The 24892-nt window shown below is 63.8% G+C and overlaps 1 protein-coding gene across 1 annotated transcript; it reads left to right on the top strand.

Annotated features, from left to right (window-relative positions):
- Positions 1-4562: 4562 nt before the first annotated feature.
- DNMT3B (DNA methyltransferase 3 beta) lies at positions 4563-24379 on the top strand. Its single transcript, XM_068150187.1, has 20 exons — positions 4563-4739; positions 8463-8604; positions 9250-9359; positions 11743-11898; positions 12625-12813; positions 14543-14701; positions 15335-15442; positions 16348-16489; positions 16841-16969; positions 17384-17428; positions 17916-17995; positions 18265-18377; positions 18660-18843; positions 18997-19081; positions 19778-20016; positions 20832-20922; positions 21353-21501; positions 22419-22504; positions 23158-23325; positions 23971-24379. The coding sequence occupies exons 1-19, from the start codon at positions 4725-4727 to the stop codon at positions 23297-23299; spliced, it is 2364 nt and encodes a 787-aa protein (XP_068006288.1). The 5' UTR covers positions 4563-4724; the 3' UTR covers positions 23300-23325; positions 23971-24379.
- Positions 24380-24892: the final 513 nt, after the last annotated feature.

Raw genomic sequence — 24892 nt, 5'->3', positions numbered from 1 at the left:
TGCTTGTGACCTTATTGTCATTAGAGGTTTGTAGCATCTGGGCCTGGCCAGCCCACAGGAAGGGCTCCAAACCTCCCAACCACCCTGTAAAGGGCGAGCCCTCCAGATGGGGAAAGCCAGCTCAGCTGCAGGGGAGGCTGGAGCCTGTGTTCCCACATGTGGCAGCAGGATGAGGCCTTCTGACCTTGCTGTCAGCAGTCAGAGGCTTGCTCCTGTGCTGCTGGCGGTCCTGGCGCTGCCCTGGCTGTCTCAGCCCTGCCCTAGGCTCGGGAGAGATGCCAGGAACAGGAGAGCTTCTCCAGGGAGCAGTGGTGAGGAGCTGCCATGGAGCTGGTGGAGAGGCAGGATCCAGGCCAGGAAGCTGCTTGTGGAAGAGGAGGAGATGCTCCAATGGGATCCAGCAAGGAAGAATGGCAGGCAGTGGAAGTGGTGGCTGCTGAGGGAAGGAGCTGCTGTGCTGTGTGTGTTCACCAACACAGGCAAGCCAGAGCCTGACTGTGGCAGGAGCATTGTCACCAGCCTGGGCAGAAGGAAAAGTTCCTCCTGCTTCCTGCCCCAGGGGGGCTGGAGGAGCTTGTCCAGGGTGAGGTAATGGTCCTGGTGCTTCTCCTTAACCTGCTGGGAGACTGAACAAGCACTTAGCTGCTACTGAGGTCTGGGGATCTGGGACCTGCAGATCCAGGGGTGAGAAGGCTGCAGGCAGTGAGACATCTTGGCTCAGCTGCTTTATCTGGCCAGGATCTCCTGCTGCTTGTGGAACTGGGAGCAGGGCCTGACTCAAACACTTGGGTTGCAAAGCAAGAGGCAGGAAGTGATGGGAGCCTCAGGGGAGGGAACAGGGCTGGCTTACCTGGCCAGGGTGCAAAAGGAGGGTTTGGAGAAGAAATCTGAAGTGGGAGAATAGGGTGGACAGAGGAGCTGGATCTGGTGTTGTGACCCTGCAGAGAAGGCAGCAGTTGAGCAGCCTCTGGTGAGGGGGAATCAGGGCTGGGAGTGATGGGCTGTGCATGGAGGGAGCACTGGGGAGCATTCACAGTGCAAGGTGAGGATGAGCTGATGGGAATGGATGCCGCCAGTGCTGACTGCCCCGGTGGTGACAAAGAGTGGCTCCCTCAGCTGGGAGCTCACCATCTCCATGGGCTTGAAAGGCTGGCTGAAGGGGACCAGCCAGGGTGAAAATGGTTCTTGCTGAGAGGATTTTGGGGCAGTTCAGCTGTGCTGCTGGTGGGAGTCACCGTCATGGGGAGGGACATGGGCATGGCACAGTGTGCAGAGAACGTGCAGAGGTTCCCCCAGCCTCTGCTCCCTGCCCTGGCCACACTTCTCAGCTGCTCACAGCATCTCCAGTGATGGTGCAGAGGAACTTTGCCTCCAGGGCCACTTTCCACGCTGGAGAAAGCCTCAGGTCTGGAGGGGAGAGGTGAGTGGTTGGCTTTGGTCCCTGCCTAGTGGGAAGTGCTGAGAGCCTGGCAGTGGGTGCCAGCAATGGCTGGCAGGAGCCTCAATCCCAAATCCTCTTCAGGGGCACCGTTTGCCCCCTGAGGTGCCACATGAACTCTGCTGCCCGTGAAGGGCCAATCCTGCAGCATCTCTCTGGCTGTGTGCAGCAGGGAGGGGGGGATGGGGGGTGTCAGGGCTGGCTCAGGGTCTGCCCAGAGCCGCTTTGTTGGGTGCCAGGCCCCTTCCCGAGCGCCGCTAACGAGCAGGGGAGGGCCGGGCCGGGCAGGGGGCGTTGCGGCGGGCGGGAGATTGATGGCAGGGTCAGCGGGGCCAGCAGCGGCAGGAAGGTTTCTGTAGAAAGAAAGAGGAGCCCACAGATGCTTGAAGCCAGGGCTAATCCCACCCCACCAGTGCCCCGGGAGCCCTCCTGAACGCAGCCCGCCAAAGCCTCTCTGCTTCCCCCAAACTTCAAAAGCAGAGAGGGGAGGAAAATGTGCCGGGCCGGGGTTTAATCCACGGGGGGATTTGTGTGCTGGGTGTTTGTCTGAGCACCACTCTCCCTTGTTTTTCCCCCAAGGCTTATCCAGCTCCAAGCGTCTCAGCTCCTCTTGTTCACTCTCACACGTGCAGCTGCATTTTTCATGCCTGCAGGGCTTGGAGGGGTGGCCCTGGGGGGCTTGCTGGGGACGAGCCTTGGGCTGCTCCAAGCCTTTCCCCTGGCGCTGGGATGCCTTGGAGAACTCATTTGTCCTCCTGGCCTTGAAAGTTCATTTGTGTGAGCCCAGGGTAATCCTGTTCCTCCTTCTCACCGTTACAGACTTTTCTCCTGAATCTAAGAAGTAACAGGGAGGGAGCAGAGAAGATTTTTTGCCCCCACGTGGGCCCTGGATGCTTTGTCTGGGGCAGGAGGTGCAGACTCTTTGCCTCCACCCTGGCACTCTCCTCACAAGGGTTTGGCCTTTGTATGGGAATGAGGAGGAGGGGAACAACCAAAACTGACTATAAAACTTGGGAGGCTTTGTGTGCCCTTGCTGCTCTGGGCTGGAGGGGCACAGCACGGGTGGGGGGCAGAGGGACAGGGGCTCTGCCTGGCCCCAGGGTGCCCCTTCTCCCCCAGGGGTGCCCCGTTTCGCCTATGAGGCTCTAATGCTGTGGGTGCTGAGCTGTGGAGGGGGTCGCTGAGGACCAGGCCCCAGAAGGAATCTGAGCCCCTGGGGGGATGCTGGGCGCTGGGGTAGCACCGGGGTGCTGGCAGGTACCAGGGGCTGTGGAGCCCCAGGAGACCCCCGGGGAGGGCTGTGGGGTGCAGGGTGGGGGACGCAGGGTACCGGGGAGGGCTGTGGGGTACCGAGGGCGATGCGGGACACCAGGCGGTGTGGACGCCCGGCCATGTGGAGCAGGCAGGGAATTCCGAGGCTCCGGGCTCTGTGGGAATGTGTGTGTGGGATACCGAGAGTGCGGGGGAATGCAACACCCCGTGGGCTGTGGGTGCGGGGGGGGGGGCGGGCGAGTGCGGTGCAGCCTCCTGTTTGTCCCCCTCCCTCGGCGTGCGGCGAGGCAGGGGTGGCGGCAGAGGAGGAGGAGGAGGAGGAGGGGCTGCCCAGCACGGGCAGGGTTAAAGCGCCATGTAACCGGAGCGCGGGGTTGTCGGGGGCCGGCCAGGGCGCGGGAGGAGGCGGCGGCGAGCGGCGCGGCCCCGCTGGACGGCGCGTCCCGGCGCAGCACAGGTGAGCGCGGAACGGGAGCACCGTGGGGGAGCGGCGCCGCGGGGGGGACGGGGACGGAACCGCGGCACATCCTCGTGGGCGGCTTTGTTGTGAGCGGTGGCGGGGGGGACAATGGGGCGCGGAAGGACGCGGTACCGGGCGCACCGGGGCGCGGTGGGAGCTCCCCGGCCCATCGGGCGGCTGCGAGATCGGTCGCCGGGAACTCTCGGTGCTCGGCCGCGGGGGCTCGGGGCAGCCACTTGTTGCCGCCGGTTGGTCCTCTGGAGAGAGGTTTGGAGGCACGGTGTGCCCACAGCCCCGGGCCGGGCTCCCTCCGGTCCCGCCCCTCCCGTTGCAACTTTCAGAGTTCCCGCGGAGGTGCCGCGGCCGCGGATCCCAGGGGCACGTCCCGGGGCTGTCACGGCGGAGTCGGGCCGGCTGCCGGGAGCCTCCTCAAGTGCCGGTGGTGCCGGGGCGGGCACGGGAAACGGGGTAGAGGCAGTCCGGGGCCGCGGCGGGAGCACGGCAAACCCGCGGGGTCCCGTCGGTGGAACGGCGTGTGACGGCCCCGGGACGGGGAGGGTCCGAGGAAAGTTCCGGGAGGGTTTGCGGGGGGTTTGGGGTTCTCCTGCCCCTGGGTCGGCGGGCCCCGGCCAGCGCCGCCCCCCGGCAGGGGGGCCCGGAGGGGCTTCCGGGAGCCCGGGATGCGGCGGCAGCGCTGCCGGGGCCGAGCACCTTTGTGTGTGGGGGGCCGGCGGCTCCCGGAGCTGTCAGCGCATCTTGGCTCTTCCTCCCTTCGCAAGCCAACGGCTCCTGGCCGGCGCCTCGGGCGGGCGGTGTTCCCGGGGCTGGGACGGGACAGTGGTAGGTATCGCCCCGGGGTGGGGACTTCGCCGGCATCCCCCTCCTCATCCCGAGCCCGGGGAGAAGTTCCCATGGAGCAGAGGAGAGAGAACAACAGAGGCAGAGAAATGAACTCCGGGGTGGCGCCGGTTTAGAACACAAGTCCGGGGGGCTCGGAGCCACGGGTGGTCACCCGGGTCCAGTGGTGCTGGCAGCTGCTCAGGAAGGGGACAGAGGGAGCAAGGGGGTGAAGCCTGCAGCCCCTGCAGCAGGACTTGGATTTTCTGCCTCTGCCTCCAGTTTCCTAATTATTTTTAATGAAGTGAGGGGGAACTGGAGAGTGGTTTGAGTTGGAAAGGACTGGAAAGACCTAGTTCAACCTCGCTGTCGTGGCAGGGACATCTCTGCTGGATCAGGTTGCTCAAAGCCTCGTCCAAACCTGGCCATGAACACCTCCGGGGATGGGGTGCCCCTGCCTCCAGCTCTGGGGAGGCTTGAGCCGCACCGTATGGGGGTAGATGGGGACAGGGAGGTGTCACTGTCATCATTTTGTGTCCTCTTGTGCAGGAGGAAGATGAAGCAGTAACGGCTCCGGACGGAGGACCTGCCACGGCTGAGCGAGACCCGGCGGTGTGACAGCGGAGCCCCTGCAGCCTCCAGCCCTGCCCGGGGTGCCCGTCCCTGGGTGGGGGGGCTCAGGAGAGCCAGGGTGGCTCATCCCAGTGGGACGAGCTGATGGAGATGAGCATGGTAAAGAGCCTAGGGCCGCTGGGGCAGCAGCTGGCTCCGATGGTGGCTGCCCAGGAGAGCTCTCAGGCCCGGTCTTCCCCGGGAGAGGAGGGGCCGGTTTGCTGTTTTGTTTCTTTTCTTTCAAGCCAGCTTTGCTGAAAGGCAGCGGGGTGGCCACCGAGGGCTGCTGCGGGCTGGCGGGGAGCGGAGCTGGGGCAGGAGAGGAAACAGGGGGAAAATGGAGGGAAGTGCCGGAGCGCAGAGAGGGGCCAGGGACAGGAAACGGGCAGGGGAGGGGAGAGCAGAGCCTGCCCTTCTTAATGAGCATATCTGCCAAACCCGGCTCCCTTTCTTACCGGACTGCCAGCCCAGCAACTCTTTTCTTCCCAGGATTAGAGGGAGCTGTTCGGTTTGGGGAGAGTTAAAGGCCATTTGTGTGCTGAGGATAGCCCAGGGCCAGCCTGGGGCGAGGCGGGGGGAGCAAGCCCCGGCCATTGGGGTCCTTTATGTCTTTTTGTTATTCAAACAGGGCTTGGGTGATGGCTGCCATCCCAGCCATCCCGTAAAACTTCCCTGCAGCCTTTTGATATGCATGCCCCCTGTCTGGAGGCAAAGTCCGGCTGTCTCCCCTGCGATCTCTCCACCTACTGGGGAACCGCACCTGATAAGGGCCAGCCTGTTTCCTCAAGAAGGAAAACCCAACCCAGCCCCAGCCAGGAGCTGCGGAGAGCAGCTCTGGTGCCGGGGAGTGGGCAGCGGGGCTGGAGGGACCCAGCCCTGCCCGGAGCCCTGGCAGGTGAGGCTCTGCCCGGAGAGCTTGGCCGCCCAGGGACTGGGAGGCTCTGGACGCAGCGAACGTCTGTCGTGGTCTTGGACCAGTTTGGCAAAGCTCAGAGGAAGTGGTGTTGCGAAACTCGGGGGGCTTCAGTGTCTGCTCTCATGGGGGTGTCGCTGCCGGGCGCGTCCTGGTCACCAGGCAGTGGCAGGGCTGCCGCCGGTGCCAGCCTCTTGGGGCATCGGGGCAGGAGTCGGCACCGGTTGTGCTCTGGGAGGGAGCTGTCTGGTGGCCAGCTCAGGGCCGTGGCATGGGGCTGGGTGTCTGTAGTGTTTTGGGCCAGGCAGAGCCCATGGTGGTGCTGCTCCTCCTCCCCTGGCACAGGATGGGTGAGGGCAGCCCTCTGCTGCTTACTCTTTCTGCAGTGCTGTGTGCAGGGGTGAGCTGCTGCCGGGGCAGGAGAGGACAGAGGGCTGAGCCTGCCTCCTGAGCAGGAGGTTGGGAGGGTGGTGAGGATGGTGACTCCTTGGGGAGATCCTCAGAGGGATGGTAGGACAGAGGCATGTCCTCAGCAGGCAGGATGGCCTGGGGTGGCTTCCAAAGGGAGGAGGAGGGATGGGAGTTGCCATCCTGCTGCCTCAAGGGAGGCTTTGGGGAGAGTGAGGATTCAGCTCTGCAGTTTGGGTGGTGGTGGGATGGTCCCTGTCCCACTTGCATGGCAGGGGATGCTGCTGGGATGTCCTTGAATGATCTCAGGCTGTGTGTGCACTGCTTGCTCCTGTGTGTGCGTGGCAGGCCCTGCCTGGTGGGATGGGAATGCCCATGAAATGCCCATGCTCACCCCAGTGCCTGCTGCTGGGTCCCATGGACTGGCAGAGCTGTGGTGGGGTCTCCAGCTCTGCCAGGGGCAGTTCAGCTCCTTCCCAGTGAGAACTCTTTTGTTCTGCTTTCAGTGGAACAAAGACCATGTTGGAGCTCCCCGAGTATGTGGCACGGCTGAGCTTGGCACATGGGGCGCTCAATCCTGGCTGTGGGTGCCAGAGAGACCTGGCTGATGTGTCACCCTCCCCTCCACCCCCCCAGCAGGGGCTGGCAGGGACATGCTCACTCTTCACAGTCTCCATCTGCCCCAGCTCCCTGTCCTCATCCTCCTGGCTCACCCTCATGCTCAGAGAGCACTCTGTCCCCTCACACCTTGCTGTGTGGGTTCCCAAGTGATAGGCACAGGGTTTTGGGGGTGAGATTTGCTATTTCCTTTGTGGCAGCATCCCTGCTGGTTCTGCAGCAGGGCAGGAAGGGAGCTGGGGCAGAGCTGACCTGGCTGTGCTGCTCCAGGAGCATGTTGCTGCTTCTGAGAGCACCCAGAGCTGGCATGTGGGACCCTCCTTCTGAGGCAGGGGTGGCCAGGGGCAGCCTGGCATGCCTGGGCAGCTCCCAGGAATTGTTTGCTGGGTCTGGGAGCAGATGTGCTGCAGTGGTGGGATTTCTGCTCACAGCTGTAGGGCTTTACTCAGCTTCAGCCTCCCTCTAGTGCCATTCCTCTCCCATCTTCTCCCATTCCTCTCCTTTTCTCCCCATTCTTTCCCATTCCTTTCCTTTGTACTTCACATTGTTCCCCATTTTCTTCCATTTCCTCCCAGCTTCTTCCATTTTCTCCCTCTTCCTCCCCATTCCCCCCCCATTTCTCTCCATTTTCTCACATTCCTCCCCATTCTTCCCATTCCTCCCTTTTCCTCAGCGGTGTTGTCTGCATGGGGAGGCAGATCCTGCACCCCGAGGGCTCTCCTTGCAGAGGTGAGCACCCAGCACCTGTTTTGCTCCGTGTTTGGGTGTTACCAGGGTTTTAACGCTGCCCTTGGCACCCAAACCATCAACCCCCAGCTGGCCTTTGTCTGTGGAGGTGCTGACAGATGATCCCCGAGCAGGAATCCCAATTGCTGGGGAAGCAGTCGGAGGCGATGCCGAGCGAGAGTGGCAGAGAGGGGGTGCAGGGGGCGTGGGGCTGGAGCCTGGGGGCTCTTTGGGGCTCTGGGGAGGGGGGGGTAGCATTGCTTTGGCTTCCCAGCAGGATCCTGGGTGGGTTAAAGCCCTGCTGCTTGCTGCTTCAGCTGAGTTAGGTGCTCCTGAAATGGCTGTGCTGGCAAGGGGCAAGTTCCAGCACAGATCCCGAGCCCAGCAGCGAGGCAGCTCCACGAGCGGCGTCCCGTCCCGGCTGCCTGTGGGGCAGCCCCGAGCTTCCTCCTCCCAAAACAGGATCCAGGCAGGGAGGGCAGAGGCACCTGGGCACAGGCCAGGCTCGCTCCACCTCTCCTGGGGCAGAGGGGGTGCTGGGTGCAGACCCCTGCCCTGCCCCTTTGCCCTGGAGCTGAGGCCGGGGAGGGGGCAGGAGGAGCTTTCCTCACTGCAGGCGCCAGGACTTTGCCCCCCCACGGCGAGCTGTCTGCTGTGTCCTGCTGCTGCCACAGCCCACCCACCGCTGGGCGTGCTGGCTCTGCTGGGAAGCCTGAGCACACTGAGGCTGGTGCCTGGGGCTGGGGGGGCTGGGAAGTGCAGCTCTCCTCCGGAGCAGGCTCTCCAGCCGTGCCCGGCGCTGCCCCGTCGGAGCCAGCCTGGGCTGGGCAGCGCCCAGGACGGGGGCAGCACCCAGGATGGGGGCAGCACCCAGGACGGGGGCACCAGCCTGGCACAGCCCTGGAGAAAAGCCCCAGAGCTTGCCTAAGAACAAGCAGGTTGTGCCTGGGTCCTCTGTTTGCTGGAGCTGGTGGATCTTCAGGGCCACCACATTCGTGGGGGGGCTTAGTTCAGATGCCTGTTGGTATTCCCAGCACCGCTTCTGACTTGCCTCCAGCCAGACCCCTCTGCTCAGGGCATGAGAAGCTGTGGCAGGCATGCAGAGCTTGCCCTGTGCCCTCTGCCTTCCCAGGGCCTTCCTGCTGGGCTCAATTCCCTTTCCACTCTGGCTTCCACAGGCAGCCATGAAGAACAAGAACCACGGTGGGGAGAAGGCAGAGTGCAGGGCAGAGCTCATCCTTCTCAACGGGGACTGCACCACCACTGCCTCACCTGCTGCCCTGGGCTTGGGGGATGAGAATGGGAAGCCCAATGCTGCAGGTGAGTCTCACCACGCTGTGCCCAGCGTGTGCCATGCTTGGGGGGCATGGAGCCATGGATCTCCACCCCCCTCCCATCCTGTGGGCTTGCTGGGGGCTGCAGCATCGCTCACATCCCTCTGTGACTCCGCTGGGTTGCTGCTTTCTGATGGTATTTCCAGGCCAGGGTGACCCAGAGGGGGGCTGTGGAACCACACTGGGATGCTGGCTCTGCCCCCTCGATGGTTTCACCCCTGAGGAGCTCAGGAGGCAGGGAGCCCTCAGCTTGAGGTGCTGCATCCCAGTTCCTGGCATGCTCTGGTCCTGGTCCCCATGTCCCAGCTCTTGGCTGCATGAGGTCCTGCTGCAGCTGAGCTGCTGACAAGCCCTGATGAGCAAGCCTGTGGTGTCCTTGTGTCTCTGAGCTTCCAGGTGCCCACAGTTGCAGTCAGGTGCCAGCTTTGGGGGGCAGGTGGGTGATGGTGGCTGCCAGTGTTGGCTGTGTGGTGATGGGGAGCCCTTGGGGATGCTGCTTGTGGCCACATTTCTCCCAGGAGGAGGGTTTGGGTCTCACCAAATCACACTGTGCCCCTCGGAGAGCAGTTGCAGGCAGAGCTGTGTGGAGGCTTCTGGAGCCTGACTCTGCCCTGGCCTTGTCCCTGCCCAGAGACTGGAGACCTGGGGCTGCCACCCCTGAAGAACAACAAGAGGCTGAGCAAGGGAGCCCTGCCCAAGGAGGACCTGTCCTGGCCACTCACTCTCACAGGCTCACAGGAGGTAAGTGCTCAGCTGCCTGCTCTCAGAGCTGGCTGCTGGGGACTTGGGGCTGCCTGGGGGTGCCCCAGACTCTTACCCCTTCCCCTCCAGGGCAGCTCAGTGCTGGGGCAGCAGCCTGGTGGCAGCTGCAAGCTTCATCTACTACAGGCAGCCTTTCAATTAGACTCACAGAGCTGTAAGGGCTGGAAGGGAGCTCAAGGCTCAGCCAGTCCCAACCCCCTGCCATGGGCAGGGACACCTCACACCACAGCAGGTTGCTCACAGCCACCTCCAGCCTGGCTGCAAACACCTCCAGGCAGGAGGCTTCCACCACCTCCCTGGGCAGCCTGTGCCAGGCTCTCACCACCCTCATGGGGAACAACTTCTTCCTCTTCAATCTCAATCTCCCCACTTCTAGTTCTGCTCCATCCTCCCAGTCCTATCCCTCCCTGACAACCTCAAAAGTCCTTCCCCAGCTTTCCTGCAGCCCCCTGCAGATCCTGGAAGGCCACAATGAGGTCTCCTCAGAGCCTTCTCCTCTCCAGCCTGCACAACCCCAGCTCCCTCAGTCTGTGCTCACAGCAGAGCAGCTCCAGCCCTCTGCTCCTCCTCCTGGCCCTGCTCTGGGCACCTTCCAGCACCTCCAGATCTTTCCTGTCTTAGGGGCTGCAGAACTGGATGCAGCAATTCCTGCTTTCCATGATGCCAGGAGCAGCAGGGGTGGGGGTGGGTGTTGCAGCAGGGGTGGGGGTGGGTGTTGCAGCAGGGGTGGGGGTGGGTGTTGCAGCAGGGGTGGGGGGGTGTGTTGCAGCAGGGGTGGGGGTGTGTGATGCAGCAGGGGTGTGTGATGCAGCCACACTCCCAACATCTTGCAGCACTCCATCATCTTCCCTGTGCTGAGGTTTTCCTCCCAAGGGCTTGGCCTTGCTGCTGGCCTGAAGCATTTCCCTTCTCCCACTCTCCCAGGGTGGCTGCATCCCATTTTCCCTCTCCCTCCCTGTCCCTCCCTCCCCATCCTTTGTTAGCTAACTCTGACCCAGCTCCAGGAGGATCTGCACAGTTTTCTTGCTTTTCTTTTTCTTCTTCTTTTGCCTTCTGCCTTTTTATTGTTCTGCCTTTGAAATCCCCTCCTCCCCCCTCCCTCCCCAAGGTTGGAGCTCTGCCTGTGAGCAGGCAGCTCCCAAAGGGCAGAGCCACCAACCCAGCTGGGCTGAGCAGGCAGCTCCCAAAGGGCAGAGCCACCAACCCAGCTGGGCTGAGCAGGCAGCTCCCAAAGGGCAGAGCCACCAACCCAGCTGGGCTGAGCAGGCAGCTCCCAAAGGGCAGAGCCACCAACTCAGCTGGGCTGAGCAGGCAGCTCCCAAAGGGCAGAGCCACCAACCCAGCTGGGCTGAGCAGGCAGCTCCCAAAGGGCAGAGCCACCAACCCAGCTGGGCTGAGCAGGCAGCTCCCAAAGGGCAGAGCCACCAACCCAGCTGGGCTGAGCAGGCAGCTCCCAAAGGGCAGAGCCACCAACCCAGCTGGGCTGAGCAGGCAGCTCCCAAAGGGCAGAGCCACCAACCCAGCTGGGCTGAGCAGGCAGCTCCCAAAGGGCAGAGCCACCAACCCAGCTGGGCTGAGCAGGCAGCTCCCAAAGGGCAGAGCCACCAACCCAGCTGGGCTGAGCAGGCAGCTCCCCAAGGGCAGAGCCACCAACCCAGCTGGGCTGAGCAGGCAGCTCCCAAAGGCAGAGCCACCAACCCAGCTGGGCTGAGCAGGCAGCTTCCCCTCACGAGTTTGGGGGTTCAGGGAGGGAGGTTTCACTTGCCAGCATCTCAGCTCCTTTGGCAGCTGCAGGGCTGGCTGCAGGGAGCAGGCCTGGGGCAGGTGGTTGGGAAACTGGGAGGGGGGCTGAAAGAGCAGGGGAGGGGCTGCAGGGACTGGGCTGGGGGAGGTGGAGCAGCCATGGGATGTCTGTGTGAGCACCCAGGGATGTCTGTGTAAGTGCCCATGGAGGTGTGTGAGCACCCATCGTGGGGGGGTGAGCGCCCATGGGGGTGTGTGTGAGCACCCAGGGCTGCAGGAGAGCGCCCATGGGGGTGTGTGTGAGCACCCAGGGCTGCAGGAGAGCGCCCATGGGGGTGTGTGTGAGCAGGGTGCCACCCTCATGGCTCTCCCAGTGTCTGGCTCTTGCACTGGCTGTAGCCATAAGGAGGGGGAGGGTGTTAAGAGGGCCTAGCCCCCGGGGGGTTGTGGCAGCTGCTGGTGGGCTGCAGGGGGCCGCAGTGGTGGTGCCAGGGATGCCTTCCCCGTGCCCAGGGCTCTGGTGCCCAGCTGAAGAAGCAGGAGCTGCCCCTGGCAGGGGGGGTGGTGCCCCTGGCAGGGGGATGGTGCCCCTGCCACGGCCCCACTCTTGTGGTTGCAGGGCCGGCCCCGGGGCAGCGCGGGCTGGGAGAGCAGCCTGCGGCAGAAGCCCCCTGCCCGCCACCTCTTCCAGGCGGGCCAGAGCCAGCCCGAGGGGAAGCTCAAGGAGGATAGCAGCAGCCAGGAGCCTCTCCGGGACCTGCCGACTCCTCTGCGGGTGAGGCTCTGCCTGGGGCTTCCCCAGGGGTCTGGGGACCTGCCCTGCTGCTGTGCCCTGCAGCACGCTGCAGCTTCTCCCTGCCTCAGTGTCCCCTGGGGGGCACAGGGGGCTGTGTGCTGCTGGTTGCCTCTGCTCTGGCTGCTCTGAGCGCCCTGGGGTGAACTGGGGAGAGGAGAAGGGAGGAGAGCAAGTGGGGCACCGTCCCCCAGGGCTCTTGGAAGGCGAAGCAGAGCAGTTCTCCCTCCAGCACCCCAGGCCTGGGCTTGGAGTTCCATTGCCAGCTGAGGCTGTGGCTTCCCCTCTCTGATCCCTGGCTGAGGGGCTGGGGGGTGACGAGGGGCTGGGGGTGATGAGCCCAGGGGTGAGGAGGGGCTGGGGGTGACAAGGGGCTGAAGGGGATGAGCCCAGGTGGGGTGAGGGGCTGGAGGTGATGAGGGGCTGAAGGGGATGACCCAGGGGTGATGAGGGGCTGGGGGTGATAAGGGGCTAAAGGGGATGAGCCCAGGGGTGATAAGGGACTTGGGGTGGCAAGGGGCTGAAGGGGATGAGCCCAGGGGGGGTGAGGGGCTGGGGGTGACAAAGAGCTGGGGGTGGTGAGGAGCTGGGAGTGATGAGGGGCTGAGGGTGATGAGCCAGGGGTGAGGAAGGGCTGAGGGTGACGAGGGGCTGGGGGTCCCTGCCCTGCCCTCCTGCCACGCTCAGGCTCTGCTCTGCGCCCTGCAGGTCTCCCGGCGCCGCTCGGCCGCGCCCACGCCGGCGCCCATCGACCTGACCGAGGAGGACTCTCGGGACTCCTCCCGCAGCAGCAGCACCCTGTCGGGCTCCAGCTCCCAAGAGGGGCACAACGGCGCCCCCGAGCTGGGCACCGAGGAGCAGGAGAGCAGGGATGCGGGCACGGCGCTGGAGTACCAGGTAGAGAGGGGCCGAACTCTCACCCCCGAGCCCCCAGCGAGGAGAGCCTCTGGAGGCAGCTTCTCCTGCTGCCCCTTCCTCCCTGCCTGCCTTCCCCTGCCTGCCCAGGGAGGTCCCCATCCCTCGGGCAGCGGGGTTGGTGCTGCTGTGCCAGGGAGCAGCCCCACCAGCCCCAGGGGAGGCTGCAGGAGCCTCCGGGGGCTCCCCGCGTGCGTGGCACACGCCAGGCTGGTGGCTGCCCGTGCCCGGCCGGGGCAGGCAGTGGCATGTGCAGGAAATGCTTCTGTCTGGGGCTGCTGGAGCTGCTGGGGCTGCTGGGGCTGCCGTGATTCAGTGCCTGCAGGCACCAAGGCAGGGCCTGAGACGTGCAGGAGTTGGGCAACTGGCATCTCGCTGCTCAGTCGGTGCCTGGGCAGGAGGGCTGTGCGGGCAGCGGGGAGGGCTCCTGCCCGGAGGGCCTTGCGGGGCACAGCTCTGTGCTGGCACAGCTCTGTGCTGGCACAGCCCCCTCAGCCTGCCTGCTGGCCCTTGGCATGGTCACACCGACCTTCCCAGCTCTTTTTGCCCTCTTGTTTTTGCTCTGCCCCCTTCCCCACTCTCCCCTGTGCTGGGGGTTGTCCTGGGTAGGTGCCCTCTCCCTGGGGCACGGCCAGGCAAGTTGGGAGCTCCATGAAGGCTGTGCCCAAGGAGCAAGCTCTGCCCAGGGACTGCAGCAGGCAGGACATGCAGTGTCCCCTGCCTTGCTTCGCCTGCCTGGGCCATGCCTCCTGCCACTGAACCAAGTTTTGGGCTCCTCACTCCAAGAAGGACTCTGAGGGGCTGGAGCAGGTTCAGAGGAGGGCAACCAAGCTGGGGAAGGGTCTGGGGAGGAGCAGCTGAGGGAGCTGGGGGTGCTCAGCCTGGAGAAGAGGAGGCTGAGGGGAGACCTTGTGGCTCTCTACAGCTCCCTGAGAGGAGGCTGGAGCCAGGGGGAGCTTGGGCTCTTCTGCCCAGTCTCAGGTGAGAGAATGAGAGGAACTGGCCTGGAATTGCCCCAGGGAGGCTGAGGTTGGAGATGAGGAAAGATTTCTTTGCTGCAAGAGTGGTCAGGGGCTGGCCCAGGCTGCCCAGGCAGGTGGTGGAGTCCCCAGCCCTGGAGGGGTTCAGGAAAGCTGTGGCCATGGCTCCTGGGGCCAGGGTTTGGTGGCTATGGTGGTGCTGAGCTGCTGGCTGGGCTGGATGCTCTCAGAGGCCTTTGCCAGGCCAACAGCTCCCTGCAGAAGTTCTTCCTGACAGATGTGGGTGAGGGCATCAGAAGAGTCCCTGAAACTGCTGCCCACCTGTGCCTTGCCCATTCCCATCACTGGTGGGACTACTGCAGAGCCTCCTGGCTGTCTGTGTGGGCAGGAAAAGGCTCCCCAGTGTCTGCTGGGACCCTAGGAGGGCAGGCAGGAGTGGGCATGCAGAGGGCACCGGTGCCAGGAGGGCTGTGCAGGATGGAGCACGCACCAGGCTCAGAGTGGGGCTGGCAGCATGGAGCAGGGCTGGGAGCCAGCTGCGTTCTGCTGAGGGCAGGGAGCTTGCAGCTTCTGCAGCTGCCTGAGCAGAGGTCCATGGAGGTGGCTGTGCCCCATGGCACAGGCAGGGGGCAGGGACCCCCCCCCCTGCCCCAGGCTCTCCTGGGTGGCTGCTGGGAGGAGGAGGAGGGCTCGGTGCTTTTGGCTGATCTGTGCTGTCCTCTTGCTTGCAGGATGGGAAGGAGTTTGGCATCGGGGAGCTGGTGTGGGGGAAGATCAAAGGCTTCTCCTGGTGGCCTGCGATCGTCGTGTCCCACCGCGCCACCGCCAAGCGCCAGGCGGGCACGGGCATGCGCTGGGTGCAGTGGTTTGGAGATGGCAAGTTCTCTGAGGTGAGCTGCTGCCTGTGCCCCCTGCCCTCCCCGGCTGCCCCCTGCCCTCCCCGGCTGCCACTGCCTGCCCCGGCTGCCCCCCGCCCGCCCCCGCCGCCTGTGCCCTCTGCCCGCCCCTGCTGCCTGCCCCTGCCCGCCCCTGCTGCCCCTGCCCATTGCCCACCCCTGCTGCCTCTGTGCCCCTGCCCTCCCCTGCTGCTTGTGCCCTCTGCATTTCTTGCATCTGAGGCTTGTCCAGGCCTGGCCCAGGCTGCCCAGGGCAGTGGTGGAGTCTCCATCCCTGGAGGGGTTCCCAAGCCCTGGAGCTGTGGTGCTGAGGGCCATGGGCTGGTGGTGCCCTGGCAGTGCTGGGCTGGGGCTTGGACTCCATGCCCTTCAAGGTCCCTTCCAGCCCAAACCATTGGGGTTCCAGGAGGGCAGTGTTGTCACTCCTGCCCTTCTCCCCCTGCCACTTCTCGCTTGCAAAGCTGCCTCTGGGCTTCCTCACCTGGCTGCATGATCCAGACCAAGCCCTGGCAGCGTGGCACAGCCTCGGCCCAGCGCCCCGGGCAGGGCTGGGGGCTGCGGCAGGGACCGCGGTGCCAGGGTGAGCTGTGCCCCCTGCCTGCTGCCAAGCTTCTGCTGCTCTGCCAGGTGTCTGCAGACAAGCTGGTGGGACTGGTGGCCTTCAGGCAGCATTTCAACTCCTCCACCTTTAACAAGCTGGTCTCCTACCGCCGAGCCATCTACCATGCCCTGGAGGTACCCTGGGCAGCGCTGGGGGCGGAGGGAGGAGGTGCCAGGCTCCAGATGGGCAGTGGGGTGCAGAGGAGGGGGCACAGGCTGTGCTCAGAGGGGCTGGTGAAGCTTGAGAGGGGGAAGGAAATGTTTTGCTGGGGCAGGAGGAGGTGCCCCAGCTGGGACACTGGGCACCTGCTCAGCCCTGGAGGCTGTGGAGCTGGGGCAGAGCGTGGGCAGGCGGTGGGGGCTCTGCCCCCCCCAGCACTGCTCTGCTCTGCTCAGGGTGGTTCTGGCCCATGCCAGGGAGTCACCTTGAGAGCCATCAGTGAGGGCCTCCTGCCATGGAATTAATCATTGCCCATCTGCTGGGGCACTGTGGGCAGATGTCTGCAGGAACCCCTCCTTTGCTGGGACTGCTGCCAGCTGCAGCCATGGGGCCAGATTCTGCTGCTGGAGTAACTGCTGCTGCTTCAGGGCCTCACTGCTCCAGAACCCCCTGGGCCCCTCTCCCTCTGGAGGCTCTGACGTGTGGCAGCACCGCAGGGCAGCGTCAGGCTGGCAGGAGGTGTCCTGGGAGGGCGCTGGATGCCCTCTGCCATCTGGGCTGGCACTGAGCACCCCGTGGGGCTGATGCCTCACACTCTGGCTTAGGGAGCTGCAGACTCAGGGGCACATTCTCTGCCTCCTCTCTGCTCCCTCTTTCTTGCCTGGAAGCAGAGTCTGGGGGCACACCCAGTGCAGGAATCCAGCAGCTGCCGCTGTGCTGGGGGTGTTCGGTGGGGAGGGGACCTGGGAGCTGGGGGTGTATGGTGGGGAGGGGACTTGGCAGGCATGTGGGGCACCACAGGCTGCAGCCAGGCTGCTTCTCTGCCCAGGGGCCAGCCCTGAGCCCCCTGGCCCACGCTGCCCCTCCTCTCTCTCGGCAGGTTGCCCGCAGCCGCTCGGGGAAGACCTTTTCAGCCGGCCCTGGGGAGTCCCTGGAGGAGCAGCTGAGGCCCATGGTGGATTGGGCACTCACTGGCTTCAAACCCACGGGAGTCAAGGGGCTGCGGCCCCCCAAAGCCTCAGGTGAGCTGGGGGCCAGCAGCCGGGCACGGGGCTGGCGTGGGCACCCCTGCTGCCCAGCTGCTCTGGTCAGTCCCAGCTGAGCCATGGCTGTGCTGGCCTGGTGCTGAGGTGGCCTTGGGGGGGCTCCTCTCTGGTGCCCCATGCCCCAGCAGAGGAAGGCATCCTCAGGGCCACTGCTCCTGTGACCTGGCTTAGCCTCCAGCCACCTGTGGGGAAGTTGGTTGCCAGGGAGGGCTCTGCTTTTGGCTGGGGTGAGACCTGTCAGGGCTTGGCAGGGGATGACCCCCAGCGCTTCAGGGGGGCTGCTGGGGCTTGGAAGCTTGTCCCCAAGGAGCCACCTTTCCCTTGCAGAGAATGGAGCCCTGAGGAATGGGACAGAGGAGGTGCAGTCCCTGGAGCAGTACCCCCCCACCAAGAGGCTGAAGACCAACCTGTGCAACAACAGCAAGGAGCAGCGGGTGGAGGAGGACCAGACCAGGGGTAAGCGGCAGCAGGAGCTGGGGAGCAGCGTGGCCTGGGCCCTGCATCCTGAACAGCACCTGGAAATCTTCTGGGGAAGGGCTCAGCTCTTCCTGGGGGCCATGAGCTTGGTTTCTGAAGACAAAAAATGCTTCTGTGGTCCTCACTTGTGCCTTGCTCCAGCGACCCCCAACTGCAAGCCCTGGCACCACAAGCTGGGCTCTGTGGAGGGCTCAGCTTGGAGGTGCTCCTCGTGGTGCTGCTTTGAGCTGGAGCCTCCCAACCTCTCCAGCAGTGCAAGGGCAAAGTGTCCAAGGTGTGCCCACGGCTGCTGCCTCGGGGCAGTGCCCAGCAGGGCTGCAGCAGCTTGGTGTCTGGGAGGTGTCTGGGAGGATCCAGCTGATGCTGAACCTCTTGTGCTTTTGTTTTCCAAAGAGCAAATGGTGTCTGAAGTTACCAACAGCAGTGGGAGTCTGGAAGGTAACCATGCTCCTGTCTTCTCTCTCTTGGGTGAAGGTGTGGGCTCCTGGCTCCTTCCTAACCTCATCCCCTGGGGGTGGGGAAAGCAGAGGGTGCAGAGCCCTGGGGCAGGCTGCCCTGAGAGGTTGTGGAGTTTCCTTCTCTGGAGGGATTCCAACCCCACCTGGCTGCTGTGCTGCTGGGCAAGCTGCTGTGGGTGCCCTGCTTTAGCAGGGGGGGTTGGACTGGGTGATCTCCAGGGGTCCTTTCCCACTCCCACCAAGCTGGGATTTGGTGCAGGTGCTGTGGCAGCAGAGTCCTGAGCCTCCCTCTGTGCTGAAGGCTGCTGAGGGATCTGCTGGGCAGCTCCTCCTTGGGGGTCTGCAGCTGCCCACGGAGCTGCCCCAGTTCAGACTGGGCTCCAGGCTGGGTGGTGGTCGTGGTGGGAGGGGCTGCAGGGGGTCTGCTGCCCTGGGTGGGACTGAGCAGAGCTCTCTGTGTCACACAGACAGCTGCTTGTCCTGCGGGAGGAGGAACCCAGCCACCTTCCACCCCCTCTTCGAGGGGGGCCTCTGCCAGACCTGCAGGGTGAGTGCTGGGCTGGGCTGAGTGGGAGCTGGGGCTGGAGGGCAGCAGGAGTGGGACCCATCCCTGCTGCAACCAGCACTGGTGGGACAGGAGGTGACAAGTGCCAGTTCCTGGCTGTGTTCCATCCACCTTGGTGTGTTTCCTGTGCTTGGAGCACTGAGGATGGGCATCCCTGAGCTCTCAGCCTGCACCAGACACTCCAAAGCTGTCTTTGTTCTCTCTTCACCTCTGGGCACCGACCCTGAGCCCTCTGTCCCTCTCCCCACCAGGACAGGTTCCTGGAGCTCTTCTACATGTATGATGAAGATGGCTACCAGTCCTACTGCACTGTCTGCTGTGAGGGCAAGGAGCTGCTGCTCTGCAGCAATGCCAGCTGCTGCAGGTGGGTCCCAGCCTGGCTCCTCCAGCATCACCCCTGGGGAGCCACAGGGGAGCCAGGGTCCTGGGTGAGCCCAGGCAGGTTGCTGTGCCACAGCACTCCCAGTCCAGCCACTCCAAGCCCTGCTCAGCCAGGCTGCAGCTGGATAAGCCCCAGGGAGCTTGGCAGGAGCTTCACCTGCAGCCCTAAAACCCAGGCAGGGGAAAGTGCTGCCAAAGGGGCTGGGGGCTGCGGCGCCTGGCAGGGGGAGGCTCTGGGGTCACGAGGTGGTTGTGGCTTGGGCAGGTGCTTCTGTGTGGAGTGTTTGGAGGTGCTGGTGGGACGAGGGACATCTGCCAAGGCCAAGGAGCAGGAGCCCTGGAACTGCTACATGTGCCAGCCCCAGGGCAGCTACGGCGTGCTGCAGCGGCGGCAGGACTGGAGCGTGCGCCTGCAGGACTTCTTCACCAGCGACAAGGGGCAGGAATATGTAAGGGCTCTGGTGGGCAGGGGGGGCCCAGGGCTCAGAGGTCCTCAGGCCCTCCCCTTGCCCTGACCTCGCTCAGCCACCCTCTGCAGGCTTGTGGCCCCGCTGGCAGCGCTTGGCCAGAGCTGGAACTTCACTGATGTTCTCTCCTTGCAGGCTGCACCCAAAATCTACCCAACGGTTCCACCAGCAAAGAGGAGACCGATTCGAGTGCTCTCCTTGTTTGATGGCATAGCCACAGGTGAGGCACTGGGAGGGCACTGGGAGGGCACCATCCTGCTGGGTTGCAGTGCTGGGTGTTGGGGTTTGATGGCTTCAGAGCTGTCTCTGAAAGCTTGGTGGGGAGAAGGAGATGAAGGGCAGGGGCATCACCCTCAGAAGGGGATGAGAAGCAGAGGGATGGATGCCCATCAGAAGGGCATGAGGGCAGGGTTCCCTTTCCTGCTGGACAGGGCTGTGGAGGAGGGAGGGCTGGAGAAGAGTGGTGGGCTGAAGAGGGGGGATGGTGAGATGGAGAGGGGGATGGTGAGATGGAGAGGGGGATGGTGAGATGGAGAGAGGGATGGTGAGCTGGGGGGGTATGGTGGACTGGAGAGGAGTGGTGGGCTGGAGCGGGATGGTGAGATGGAGAGGGATGGTGGGCTGGAGTGGGATGGTGAGATGGAGAGGGGGATGGTGGGCTGGGGGGCATGAGAACTGCTCACAGAGGTCCCTGCTGTGCTGAGTGCTGTCTCAGGTGGCTGGTCTCACTGAGAAGCAAGAGCCCTGGCAGTGCTGGTAACCTGGCCTCTGCTGAAGAAGTGCCTGAGGGCAAGTGCCTTGGCTCAGTTCATTGAGGTCTGGGTGAGTCCCAGCTGCCTGGGAGCAGACCTGCCCGGAGGGCCAGGCCCAGGAGCCGGCTCACCCGGAGGCCGCCTGTGTGACTGTCCCCACCCAGGAGCCGGGCGAGCGGCCACCGCCGGCGGCGCCGAGGAAGGAGAGCGGGAGGCGAAGGAGCGCGGCGGAAGCTCAGAGCTCTGTCCCTTGGCAGGGTACCTGGTGCTGAAGGACCTGGGCATCCAGGTGGAGAAGTACATTGCCTCGGAGATCTGCGAGGAGCGGCTGGCCGGGGGCTCCGTGCGGCAGGAGGACAACATCACCTTCGTGCGCGACGTCAGGAACATCACCAAGAGAAACGTGAGCTGCCTGCCCCCTGCAGCGCCTGCCCCCTGCCGCGCCTGCTCCCTGCCCCCTGCCCCCCTGCAGCGCCTGCCCCCTGCCCCCCTGCAGCGCCTGCCCCCTGCCCCCCTGCAGCTCCTGCCCCCTGCCCCCCTGCAGCGCCTGCCCCCCTGCAGCGCCTGCCCCCTGCCCCCCTGCAGCGCCTGCCCCCTGCAGCTCCTGCCCCCTGCCCCCCTGCAGTCCCTGCCCCCTGCCCCCCTGCAGCTCCTGCCCCCTGCCCCCCTGCAGCTCCTGCCCCCTGCCCCCCTGCAGCTCCCCCCACCACCAGGGCTGCCCCCTGCCCCCCTGCAGCTCCCCCCACCACCAGGGCTGCCCCCTGCCCACCTGCAGCTCCCCCCACCAGGGCTTCTCCCATGGCCTGAGAGGCATAGAATCAATCACAGAACTGTCAGGGTTGGAAGATACTTCCAAGGCTCATTCAGCTCCAGCCCCCCTGCCATGGGCAGGGACACCTCACACCACAGCAGGTTGCTCACAGCCACCTCCAGCCTGGCTGCAAACACCTCCAGGGCTGAGGCTTCCACCACCTCCCTGGGCAGCCTGTGCCAGGCTCTCACCACCCTCCTGGGGAACAACTTCTTCCTCACATCCAATCCCAATCTCTCCATTTCTAGTTTTGCTCCATCCCCCACCTAGTCCTATCCCTCCCTGACACCCTCAAAAGTCCCTCCCCAGCTTTCTTGTGGCCCCCTTTATATCCTGGAGGGCCCCAAGAAGGTCTTCATCAGAGAGGCTCTGGAGTGGCATCTCCTCACTGGCTCTGTCTGCTGCAGATCGAGGAGTGGGGTCCCTTTGACCTGGTCATCGGTGGAAGCCTCTGTGATGACCTCTCCCTTGTCAATGCAGCCAGGAAGGGGATCTGTGGTAAGGCTCCTGCAGGGCTGGGCTGCTCCGGGCAGGGGCTGGGCTGCTCCGGGCAGGGGCTGGGCTGCTCCAGGCAGGGGCTGGGCTGCTCCAGGCAGGGGCTGGGCTGCTCCAGGCAGGGGCTGGGCTGCTCCAGGCAGGGGCTGGGCTGCTCCAGGCAGGGGCTGGGCTGCTCCAGGCAGGGGCTGGGCTGCTCCAGGCAGGGGCTGGGCTGTGGAGCCACCTTCTAAGTGCAGAGCAGTGGTTCAAGCCTTGCTCAGCACTGGTTGGTGGTGGCTCCCCTCCGAGCTGGCAAAGCCACGGCCGGCGCTGGCAGAGCTCAGGCTCTCTCCATGCCAGTAGTGGTGGGGAGGGCAGCCAGGCCCCCAGACCCATGCCCCCCCTGGGCCACTGCTGGTCCCAAGCCATGGCTCTGGTTTGTGCCTTGCAGAGGGGACTGGGAGGCTCTTCTTTGAGTTCTATCACCTGCTCAACTACGCTCGCCCCAAGGCGGGGGAGGAGCGCCCCTTCTTCTGGATGTTTGAGAACATGGTGGCCATGAGGGTCAACGACAAGAGGGACATCTCCCGCTTCCTGGAGGTAAGGATTGCCCCTGGCAAAGGTCTCAGGGCAGCAGGCACTTGCTCTGGGCTGTGCCAGCCGTGCCAGGGTGCCGCAGCAGGAGCCCCCCGGGTCTCATGGGAGGCTGATGCTCCTGCTCCTGGCTCCCAAGACACCCACGCTGAAGTGTGCTGTGAGTCCCATCAGCTCTGGCCATGGCTGTGGCCTGGAGCCCCACATGGCTGGCTGGCCCATGCTCTGCTGTGGAACAGGGGCTTGTGGGGCTGCATCCTTGGGGGAGGATCAAAAGCAGTGTGGCCAGCAGATGGAGAGAGGGGATCCTGCCCTTCTGCTGAGAGCTCGCCTGCAGTGCTGAGTCCAGCTCGGGAGCCCTCAGCACAGGAAGGACCTGGAGCTGAGGGAGGGAGAGGGTCCAGAGGAGGCCACAAAAATGCTCAGGGTCTGGAGCACCTCTGCTGTGAGGACAGGCTGAGAGAACTGGGGTTGTCCAGCCTGGAGAAGAGAAGGCTCCAGGCAGACCTTAGAGCAGCTTCCCAGTAGCTGAAGGGAGCTATGAGAAGGCTGCAGAGGGACTTCTGACAAGGGCTTGGGGTGACAGGACAAGGAGCAATGCTTTGAAATGAGAGCAGGGTAGATTTAGGGTGGACATTAGGAAGAAGCTCTTAGGGTGCTGGAAGACTGCAACAGGTTGCCCAGGGTGGGGAGCTGAGGTCCCATCCCTGGAGATATTCGAGGTGAAGCTCTGAGCAACCTGCCCTAGTTGGGGATGTCCCTGCTGCGTGCGGTGGGGCTGGACTAAGATGACCTTTGGAGGTCTCTTCCAACCCAGCCCATTCTAGGATTCTATGACTTTCTGAAGGCTTTAGGTCCCAGCAGGGGGAGGCTGAGCCCTCCCTTCCTCTAACTTTGGTTTTGCCCCCTCTGGTGCCCCTCAGTGTAACCCTGTGATGATCGATGCCATCAAGATCTCTGCTGCCCACCGGGCACGCTACTTCTGGGGCAACCTTCCAGGGATGGACAGGTAAGGAGTGCTGCTCTGGGACCCTCTTGCTGTAGCTCTGGTTTGTTTGTGGTGCTCCTGTGGCTCTTTCTTTCCTCCTTTTGGCCCTAAGCCCAGCTCCTGTGTGGTGCTGTAGCTCCTGCATGGTGCTGTCTCCCCTGCAGTGATGTGCAGATGGTAATGAGCTTGTTAATGAGCAATGAGGAGGCTGAAGGAATGGAATGGTGGTGGGGGGAGTGGGTGTAGCAGTGTCCTCTAGCATGGACCTGGAGCCTGTGGAGGGAAGAGTGATGAGGCTTGGGCAGGATGCTGCAGGCTGGGTCTGTCTTGGGCTGCAGCAGGCGCTGGCCTTTGCCCAAGAGCCAGGCTGACGCTGGGGTGCTGCCTGGCAGCCCTGAGCCCCCTGCCAGCGCCAGGAGGAGGTGAACCTGAGCCTTGGCTGGGACACTCAGCCTGGTGTGGCGGCACTGGGAAGCTCACACTGTGGCAGGTGGCTTCTGCTGCCGCAGGGCAAAGCCTGCTCTGAACTTTGACCAACGCTTCCCAGCTCCCTCAACTCTGCAAAACACAGCAGAGGGACCTGGGGTAAAAATCCAGTTTCTAGCAGCCCCCAAGGCCCTCTGGCAGGAGTTTTGGCACAGCTTCACCCACGTGCTCCTCTGCCTCTCCTCCAGGATCTTCGGCTTCCCCCTCCACTACCCCGAGGTCTCCAGCATCGGCCGCGGGGCTCGCCAGAAGCTGCTGGAGAGGTCGTGGAGCGTCCCTGTCATCCGGCACCTCTTCTCCCCACTCAAGGATTACTTTGCCTGTGAATAGCCAGCTGGGTGCCCCTCAGCTCTCTGGTAACCTCCCAGCTCCCACCCAGCTCCTCTGCCCCGGGGGAGAGGGCCGGGCACGGCCGCCGGACTCTGCCACCGCCCCTTTCCTCCCCGGGCACCTGCTGCAGGCGGGCAAGCCTGGCCCCGGGGCAGGGCTGGGGAGGTGTCTTAACCAAAGAACCTGGCAGGGTGGCTTTGATTTCAAGGGACTGAAGGGCAGCCACAGGTAGAAAATGATGGACAGAAAGAGCTTTGATGGCCCAGAGCAGGAGGCTCTGCACAAGTGCCGAGGTGGGGCAGCTCCTCGGAGCATTCCCTGCTCCGTTCTCACCTGGAATCTGCTGGAGCTGGAGCCCCAGCCCTGAGCTGTGGGGTGTGGAGGCAGCTGCCAGCGTGCTGCAGGCAGGCAGAACCCCCCACTCTCCCCCCCCAGATGCTGCTTCTCTCAACCAACCAACCAACCTCTTGAAGCAACTGCCCCCCAGATACAACCCCCCATCCCTAGGCTGCCAGCAGCACAGGTGTCAGGGCCCCTGCTCGGGTTCCTTGCTCTGAGCAGGCAGGGCAGAGAACCCAAATCTGCTTTCTTTTTGTAGGTTTTTAAGAGTCTCTTTGGTTTTGGATAAGCTTTTACTGATGATGTTGTTGTTGTTGTTGCTGCTTTTTAAGGCATTGCATAAGAATGTGGAGATTCCTAGACCTGAATGTAGCTTGAAACTGAACTGTGAGGTGATAGATGTATGTTTTACTTTCCTAGCTAGAACTACAGAAATTATTGGGGGGTTGCTCTTTCTGGCTGTAGTTTACAGATCCTCATGGCTTCCCCCTCCACCCCCCACCCCTCCCCTTTTTTTTTGCTTGGGTTTTTGGTGTTTTTTGTTGTTAACAGCATCTTAAACCTTTTCCCTCGCATTTTAAACCCCCCCTGCTGAGTGCTTGGATATGGGAGCAGGGGGAGGGATTTGAGCTCCAGAAGGGAAAGAGGTCTGGGGAGTGTTCCCCCTCTCCTCCAAGGTGCCTTGGCAGGGCTAGCACAGTGTGGGTCAGTGGTGGTGCCCTCAAACCAGCCCCCAGGCTTCAGGTGCTGTGCCAGGGGCCCCAGGGGTGCTGGCTGCTGTCAGGCAGGGTGGGGGCTCCTGGCAGGGACAAGCTCACCTGACCCTGGCTGTGGGGTCCAGGAGAACAGCTCTGAGCTCACCTAGAACCAATCCTGCTCAGGACTGGGGAGCTGATCCCTCCTTCCCTGCGTGCCCAGCTTCTGGGCATGGCTGTGCCCCCATGCCGGTGCTTGTGTGCCCAGCCCTGGCCCCACAGCAGCCTGAGGGGTTCCTGGGGGCTGTACCCCCAGCCAGGAGCTCCTGTGGGCACAGCTGTGCTTGCTCACCTTTGGCTGCCCTTCTCTGCTCCCTCCCTTTGCTGCAGGGACTCTCTTGCTGTCCATGGAGTCCTGGTCCTTGGCTGGTGCCCCAGGAGCTGTGGGCACAGCCCAGCCCGACCCTCTCTGCAGGTTTCAGTACCCCGTGGCCGTTGTCCCAGGGGGCAGCTCCTGGGGCCTCTTAACTCCAATGCACATTTCAATGCACTGAAGGAC

Source organism: Melanerpes formicivorus, unplaced genomic scaffold (genome assembly GCF_026170545.1).
Source record: "Melanerpes formicivorus ecotype bairdi unplaced genomic scaffold, bMelFor1.0.p_v2 SCAF_19, whole genome shotgun sequence".
NCBI lineage: Eukaryota > Metazoa > Chordata > Aves > Piciformes > Picidae > Melanerpes > Melanerpes formicivorus.
Note: the sequence above shows the minus strand (reverse complement) of the source record. Positions and strands in the feature narration are given on the sequence as shown.